This window comes from Lepidothrix coronata, unplaced genomic scaffold (genome assembly GCF_001604755.1).
Source record: "Lepidothrix coronata isolate B3197 unplaced genomic scaffold, Lepidothrix_coronata-1.0 Scaffold128, whole genome shotgun sequence".
Lineage (NCBI taxonomy): Eukaryota > Metazoa > Chordata > Aves > Passeriformes > Pipridae > Lepidothrix > Lepidothrix coronata.
The window spans coordinates 956846-965672 of NW_016690308.1; the positions used below are offsets into that span (position 1 = coordinate 956846).

Genomic DNA, 8827 nt, shown 5'->3' on the forward strand with positions numbered 1-8827 from the left:
TGCAGCAAACTGAACTTTTACTTTTTCTCTAGTAAGAAAGGGCCCAGAATTTCTGAAGCAGCGAGAAGGTTTGGATTATGTCTCACCATGAAGACATTCAGTCATATCTAAAACTTAGCCAAAAACCTGACTAAAACAAAATAGCAAAGTAGTCTTTCTAGTTACACAGATCAACCTGCTGTGGGTCTACTACTCTTATTACACAAGGAAGATCGTTACTATATAATCTTTAATATCTTTATAATTTTTAAAATCAATGAATAAAACCTCTGCTCATTTCTGTTGTTGTAATGGGTCTTAGTGCACGCTATATTCTACTTATATATAAATTTTATAATAACGTATTGTTTGTTCCCATCTATCCTCAGTATTTCATTAAAAAAACAAAAGTCTGAATTAATTACTCAGCTCCCTGATACCATCTAACAACACACCATCCTTACCAGCAGTGTTACACATCTTTCTGCTGTTACAACAGTGTGTGCACAAAGGGAACATAATCATTTCAACTACACAGATATAACCGTAGTAGTACAACTGTTTTTTTCTAGAGGGTTTAACATTTTGCTCAGAGAAGAGAACATTGCATAGAGACCTCATAGCAACCTTCCAGTATCTGAAGGGGGCCTACAGGGAAGCCAGAGAGGGACTCTTTGCCAGGAACTGTAGTGACAGGACAAAGAGTAATGGGTACAAATTGAAAGAGGGGAAGTCTAGGCTGGATATTAGGAAGAAATTCTTTACTGTGAGAGTGGTTAGGCACTGGAACAGGATGCCCAGGAAGGCTGTGGATGCCCCAAACCTGGCAGTGTTCAAGGCCAGGTTGGATAAGACCTTGAGCAACCTGGTCTCATGGGAAGAGTCCCTGCCCATGGCAGGAGGGGTTGGCACTAGATGATCCTTCCAAACCCTTAACATTCCATGATTCTATGATCTTCTCTTGTGCCACAACTGCACCACAAACCTGTGCAGGTTCTCACAGGTGAGTGGTTATTTCCAGTCTCACACCTGTGGTTTACATCCATCTAAACAAAAACCCTTCTCAGACAGAAAAATAAACCATGCCCTCACAAGATGTCTTGGAAACAGACCAATGTATAAATAAATAACCAATGGATAAATAAAAGCCTACTGTCAAAGTGATAGGAATGTTATCCATTTCTAAGAGAAATTACCATTTTCTTTGCACCCAAGGCAATTTCAAACCATTAATCTTTCCTACAGTTCCACTGAATTTTGTTGTGCTTGATGGAGGATACTACATATCCTCCAGATGCTTGCATAGAGCCACCCACAAAACAAAACCAACAACAACAACAACAAAATAAAACCAGAAAAAATACCACGGAATACAATGTTATTTCGCTTCCTCTGAGCACACATCACATTGTCTATTATGATGAGCCCCGCCTGGCTCCCGTGTGTCCCCCGCCCGCCACATTCCATCGGAACCCGCCGCTGCTGTGATGCCACAGCCCCCGCCCGGCTGTTCCCGGATCCTTCTCCCAGGGACAGCGGACCTCGCCTTCCTCTCGGGAAGGAGCTCGGGGATCAGCTGCGTGAGTGCTCAAGGTTCACCTGGAGGCTGCTGTCCCTGGTGTGTCAGAGCTGTACCAGGTGGCATTCCTACTTTTCTTTAGGAAAAATTAACGTGTCCTGCCTTATTAGCCGACCGTTCTGACAATACCATCACTTCCATCAACACATCGGCTTTTGAGACTTATTTCTCTGCTTGTTTTATGTCACATATAAGGCAAACGGGCATTTTAGTTACAAAAGCTCGGTCTTGCATTCAAAGTGGCTCGTGGGACATACCCCTGACTGTTTACTCAAATTAGTTCTGAGAAAGTCTCTTTAAACTCTGACCAAAAGTGTGTCAGTGCATGAAACTGAGCAGATGACAATTGTGTTAAATTAATGCAGTTTAACTGCATTATTTTTTCACATAAGCCCTTGATGAACCTATTTCAGGGACAAAAGCTTGCAGTACCTAGTCCAGGCATAGTTTCATACTTTATCCGATATAATCAAAAGCCATGTACTTTTTAAATTTTTGCCTCACTTTAGATAATACTGTTACATGTACGGTAAGTCTTAAAATGTGGCTTACCGTGTATTTGAAGAGTTTGCTCAGCTCTCAGTAACAAAATTATTATTTCTGTAATTTATTTCATCTTATAAAACAGCGGAAATCCTGAATGAGTCAGAATAAGGTGTTCCTGTCTCCAGCCTCCCAATTCCAAGTGTCATTGGCACATACTCTTCTGACTCTGCACTGAGGCCTGAACACTTTTAACACATTCTTTAAAAGAAAGCAATAAGCACAAAAAGTATTAAGGCATAACAAATTGTCTCCTCCCACCCCATTGCCCCAAGAAGTGTCAGCAAGAATGAAACTGGGTGAAAGTTAAGGAAGGGACAGTGGAGGGAAAAAGACACAAAACACATGGAAAGAAACATGGAAAAATATTTCCCAGGTGGAACTGCTATCCTGGGGATGCATCCTCAATATCATCTCTTTAAGAATTAACATTGCTACATAAACCAGCATTAGCCAGCCCTTTCTGCACCTGACTGTGTTCAAGGAGGTTTCGTATTTCACTGTTTTTCTTGGCAAAGGTTCACATGCTTACAACCTTAGGCAAACATTAAATCCATCTATCCAGTCCTGATCATGAACTCTGTGTGCAGGAGCTCCAGACACGCCGCATGAAAACAAGCTGGACTGACAGCCACGACTTCAGCGCAGACCAGGCAACTTCTGACACAAGTCTCCCTGCTTGGAAGAAAGTCACTCGTTCACTTAGGAAGATTTCAGATGCTTCAAACTTGATTTGCTTTCTTGCCAACGCAATGAAGGAAGTGTCCTGCTTCTGCACAACTTTTTCTTCCTTGTTGGAACAGATGGTGAAGGTTTACAAATACATGACTGGTATTTTTTCAGTGACTCACACCTCAGAGCCACAGGTTTCAGACCGTGGCAAGCAGCTCACCGAGATGGATGTAGGCAAACTTGAGGAGCAGTATGACCATATAAAACAGAAGCAAAAACTGCAGCCAGACATTATTGTATATAAAACAGGTATGCTTATACTGATAGGAAAAAATGCATATGTAATGTAAAGACTACTTCTTTAAAGATTTAATAACTTCTGGCTTTGTTCTTTTGATGTTCAGCTTCAAGAGAGGTAAAAGTGAATTCTTTTTCTGTCATTTTGGGGTTTTATACATTTCTCTCAAGGTTTTTTTATGTTTATGTCAATTTATATCTATTATCTTCATGTGAGTGAAACATTAACTTGTATTTGAAGCAGATGAACATATTTGAGGTAAGGTGTTACAGGTTTTATATCAGTAAAGTAAAATTCCAAACATAGATGGTAGCTCTTACAGAAGCCACGTACTTCATGTCCGTACTCAGTGTATTTTTGCAATGTATTCTGTAACATTTCTGCTCTCTTGAATGTTTCCATCAGAACCTGCAATTCTGGGTCATCTGTCTCTTTTTCCCTTCTCTATCCGTGTAAAGAAAGACTACAGGAAGCAACAGCAAATACCAAGTAACGAGCACAAGCTGGGTTTTTGTTAAAAAAAAGTTATATTAAAGGTTATAGTGGGTAACTAAAATACAAGCTTTGAAAAAAAGATCCTGTTTTGAAAGTATGTTCAGTGCACATTACTTGGAAAGTGCACAAATAGAAAAACAAGTAACAACATGTATCACTCATCTACCTGCTCTGTCAGACAGATTTCATGTAAGAAACTTTCAAATGTTTTAATGTTTAGTTAAACTATTGCTTACACTACTACATTGATATACTTTCACTAGTTTTCCAAGTTAAATTGATATTGAGAATACTAAGCCAATTAATGAAGTTATGTTCTGAATTTAATTGCAATATGAAAAACATGCTTCATTCACCTCTCACATTAGTATTTATCTTAACAAGTACAAAACTTAGGTTATTTCATTCTTTACATTTTCTTTTAGATTTTTCAGCAGTTCTAGAATTTGGCTGTGTCAGACTTTGCGATCAAAACAATTGAAAAAACACATAATTATGAACTATACAACAAATTCACTTCTTAAATATTCTTTCATCCATATGTTTTGAAATTCTCATGTTAAAAGAATTAAAATCTCTGTGAGGAAGAAAAAAATATATACAAGCTTATTTTATCAGATATGAAAACGCAGTTAACTTGAAGACAAAACAGCCCAACTAATCAGTTGTAGCAAAAATATAAGTCAGTTAAAGAAAGGAAGCAGAAGCTTTATTCAGATTAATTCAAATGAAGCTTCAAATATAATGAATGTAATCAGAGCAGATTTTTTTCAAGGCCATTTGAAGATTAAAAGATGTAAAAAAGTAGGACTGCACAGTTTCTGGGAAGTTTAAAATTTAATAGTGTTGAAAATCCACATACAAGTATTTTTAAACACACATCCCAAAACATTCACAAAACCACATAACCCACAGCATTGAACTTCTATCTTTAAACACCCTGTGTGGAAAGACTTCATGTCACTGTTAGAAGCAGTTGAAGTTTGGGGGGAGGGGGTTGTTACGCTCAGTTCCTATGGTTTGGAAGCACTTGGAACCTGTTACATGCATCAGTTTTCAAGAATATGTCAAGCAGAGATGAACACTGCCATATCAGGAGAGCCTAATGCCCTACACTATCCTAAAATTCCAGCTAGTACCAAAAGGCAGTCCATGTGTGTATCAGTGTTTTGTACTGACAATAAATTGTTTCCCTGCCTAGAGGGTAAGATCGTGGCTAGGCTGGGAAAGGCACGACAACAGTAGCACCACCACACATACACACAAACCTCAAAGGCCTGACACAAAAATTCTCATGGAACGAGAGCACCTTCAGTCACTCGTGGTCTTAAAAATCCGTGCCAAAGGTCTTTGTTCTAACTAAGGTGCCCTGCACCTTTCCAGCCTCACGGGCCAGCTTTCTTCTTATGATACCACAGGGATTTTGAGCACTGCAGGTTTATTGCACGACAGTTGGAATGGTAACTCCAAGTTTCCTTGAGGGCTTTTAGCTCTGTATGTCACTATCTGTTTGCCAGAAATCGTGGACCTTTAAACAGAACTTAAGACCCTCTAACTTCCCCAGGTTTTTGATGCACGTGTCAGTAACCAAGAAGTCACCTGAAAATGACTTTGCTCTGTTTCCTCCCCAGTACACACAGCCATGTTCACGTTTCTGCCCATTCCTGATTATTTGAGAACAAAGAGCACGATAAGATTTGAAAGTCACCAGCTAGGAGATAATACAGCAGTGTATTCATTATTTATTGGCTAAGAAGATGAAAAACAGTATTTACTTTAGGAATTAAATGGGAGGATTCAGCACATGCAGTCACAACAGAATAAACACTGGGGCACTGACTGCAGAAATCTCTTCCAAGTATTTCCCAAGCTAATTCAAAATAAGATTAACTTCTGCCACTCCGGAACCTTAAAAGTATCTATTGATGATGGGAGCATTTGAAAAAGTCCAGAGGGTAAACAACTCTGCAACAAGGCTATAATACACAATTTAATTAAAAAAAAAAAAAAGACAGAAAGGTCTGTCTAATTGCAGCTTTTTAAGAAGTTTGGAGAGAGCTGAATGTGTGTCAATTAAATACACAGTGACTCAGGACTCTTGCATTTCTATCCAAGGTCAGTGCTCAATTTTGTGTGCTGCACCTGTAGCCAAGCAAGGAATCAAATCAAACTTGAACTCAAAACCAGTGCAGACTATTGGAATTTGACTAGACTCATTACTTTGAACTCTTTGATCAGCTCAAGCCAGATCATAATTCTTCTGATGACCAGTTCATAAGGTTCTAGGTAATACATGATATTGCCTATCAGTGCCAGTTCAGCCAAGAGCACAGTTAACATTCACAAGAACAAGATAAGGTGTTTCACCTCAGTCTCTCGGTTCCCTTCTCTCTTGCTTTTTTCTCTCACACACAGAGAACAATTACTGGTTTTCATAGCTTGGTGCTCTACTGTGCTGTTCTGCAGAACACACAGGGCTCTGTTTTGCAAGTGGACCTTTGTGTAGCCACTCAAAGTCAGCATTATTTCTTGGATAAAGTCCAGTCATAACTTTGATTCTCACTGTCTCGTGATGCAGAACTGTGTGTTCTTATCTCTCTGAGTGGTGTCACCCTAAAAAAGTCTGTTAGCACACTTCATTGTACAGACAGATGCACAAACACACCTGCATCTCAAAGCTCTGCCAGTGCTTTAGTCTCCTTTCTCCCAGTAACACAGCAGGGGAGCAGAAGGTGGGGGCTCACACAGTTCTCCCTCCCAGCCACGCTGCAAAGCAGCTCTTATCAGATCAATCCTACGTGGCCAACCCACAGAGCATAAAAAGTTCTGTGATGTTATGCTGGGGTTGTTGCTTCAGCAATAACCAAAGGCAGCAGTGAAAGCCTCTCCTTAGCCAAAGCACTGTTGTACAGGTTCATTTACTGCCAGTAAATCAGCTGGGTCTGACATCTTCAAATACCTCTTTGTAAAGATGGCACGAAAGGCAGCTGTAAAGGAGAGGTTGTGCTGTTGGGTTTTTGTAAAGGCAGCATCCTATTCAAACTAGCTTCATTTCAAATTCAGGGTTACAAGCCTTTTAAAACAGCTGTTCAGAGATATGCTTTCAGAATATAATCAGCACTTTTCTATGTCTACTTTTTTTCCCTTTATTATGCTTCATAACTGATACTGCAACAGACACAGCACCTATAACTCAGCCCTGTAAATAAGGCCAGCATTCTGTACAGCTCCTACTTTAAACTATATTTATCCCAACTAAGGTATATTTCATTAGTAGTTGCAGCATCAACTGATTATCTTTAGTCCAATGGTTCAGCTTCTATTCATTTTCAAGACACAAAAAACCAGTTCTGTCCAGTAATTTGATGACTGCTACATGTAATTAAAGTAGCATTAGCAATTCTATTCCTAATATCTTATACATTTCTTTCATACCACTTTAAAAATTAAGCTACAGGGATACAAGAATAAAAAGGAGACCAGATTCTCTCCCACTGCTACAGCTACTCTCTACTATTCATGGACTAAGATTTCTCTAAGCAATCATTCAGGCAACACTAGTGTGATAAGCTATTCATACCCTTTATACTGACTGTAATAGTAAAATTGCAGTAAAATATTAAAATGCAAGCCTGTATGTTAATGATTCCTTATTATGAAAAAGAAGACATTCACAACTTATTTCATCTACAAATGGGCACAATGTTATTAAGTTGTGAATACAAACTTGAAACAGTATCAAACAAACTTTTTGCTTCTCAAATTACAGCATCTACCACGCTGAGCAAGTCTCTACTCACCTTCAAGAAGTTTTGCTTGCAAACAATTAATTACTGAAAGTCAATTCTCAATCTGTGCTGTTAATGAGTCTTAGAGTACTGGTTAGATCAATATTGACTTGATAAATTTCCATTTTCATTTGACTAAAGCTAGGATACCTTTTGTGTCCTCAAGACTGTAAAACCAAGCATGAAGTAGTTGTACTCTTTAACCTAGCCTCAAAAGAATTTGCACTACTCTCAGCCACAGACAGAAAAAGCACAGATAAACTCATGTGTTAAAGCTCTTCAGATGAGTCTCTGCCACAGAAATCACACCCTTGGTGTTTTTTTTCCACCACGGTAACGTGTGCAAATGTATTTCTCTCGTAGGTGAACGGGCATCTGTTCTCCCAGAATCGATGGTGAATGCCGTCCTAATTAATAAAAAAGTTAGAAGATCGAAGTCATGCACAGGAGACGTTCCTGTCAGAAAGGTCACAATGGAGACAACCAACGGTGGCAACTTAGAAGGCGACCTGCTATGGCACATCCACCTGGGAACTCACCGCCTGGGACAAACCCCGGGACGAGGAGTCTCCTGGGACCTTTCCCACCGCAGGAACAGACCGTGGAGTTTTGACAACCAGAGACTGATTTCAAAGGGAAGCGGAACCTCCCAACCCAAGGAATTAGGAGGAGAAAGTGAATTATCTGCACTCAGTCAACTGGGAAGTTCAAGCCTGTTGAGCAGTTTCAGTGAGGAGAATGGCTGCAACATTTCAAGCTCCTGCCAAAAGCCTCCTCTGAAATCAGCCACTTCAGCAGTTTGGACACATCAGCATGTTTCTTCTACAAAATGCATGCCAGCCTGCAACAAACTGAACTTTTACCCTTTCCCTAATAAGAAAGGGCCCAGAATTTCTGAAGCAGCAAGGAAGCTTGGATTATATGTCTCACCGTGAAGACTCTCAGTCATACCTAAAACTCAGTCAAAAACTTGACTAAAACTTAAAATAGCAAAGTAGTCTTTCTAGTTACATAGATCAACCTGCTGCAGGTCTACTACTTTTATTAGCCAAGGAAGATTCTTACCATATAATCTTTAATATCTTTATAATTTTTAACATATGATTTCGTCATTCACTTTCAAGACATTCAAGATGCTTTCTGATGTATTTTTAAAATTAATTAATAAAACCTCTGTTCACTTCTATTGTTGCAATGGTACTTAGTAAGCAAAATTTTTTTTCTTACATATAAATTTTATAATAACATATTGTTGGTTCCCATCTATACCCAGTATTTCACTAGGAAACTAATGAGGTCTCCCCTCCTGCAAAATCTTTTAGAGGAAGAAGACCCTCTCTTGCAGGTGCTTTTCAATGACAAAAACAGGAGCTACATATCACCCACTTCTGGCAGCAAGTGTTCAGACAACCCTCTTTCTCAAACATAGGCTTCAGAGAAACTGGATAAGTGAAATGTCTCCCCATTTCATAA

At 39.3% G+C, this 8827-nt stretch overlaps 1 protein-coding gene across 1 annotated transcript; it reads left to right on the plus strand.

The window, feature by feature from the left end:
- Positions 1–1468: 1468 nt before the first annotated feature.
- Positions 1469–8543, plus strand: LOC108503001. The gene is given in 4 exon segments (XM_017826515.1): positions 1469–1559; positions 2692–3082; positions 7718–8226; positions 8228–8543. Coding segments are annotated over 3 exon segments (987 nt in total). The 5' UTR covers positions 1469–1559; positions 2692–2709; the 3' UTR covers positions 8333–8543.
- Positions 8544–8827: the final 284 nt, after the last annotated feature.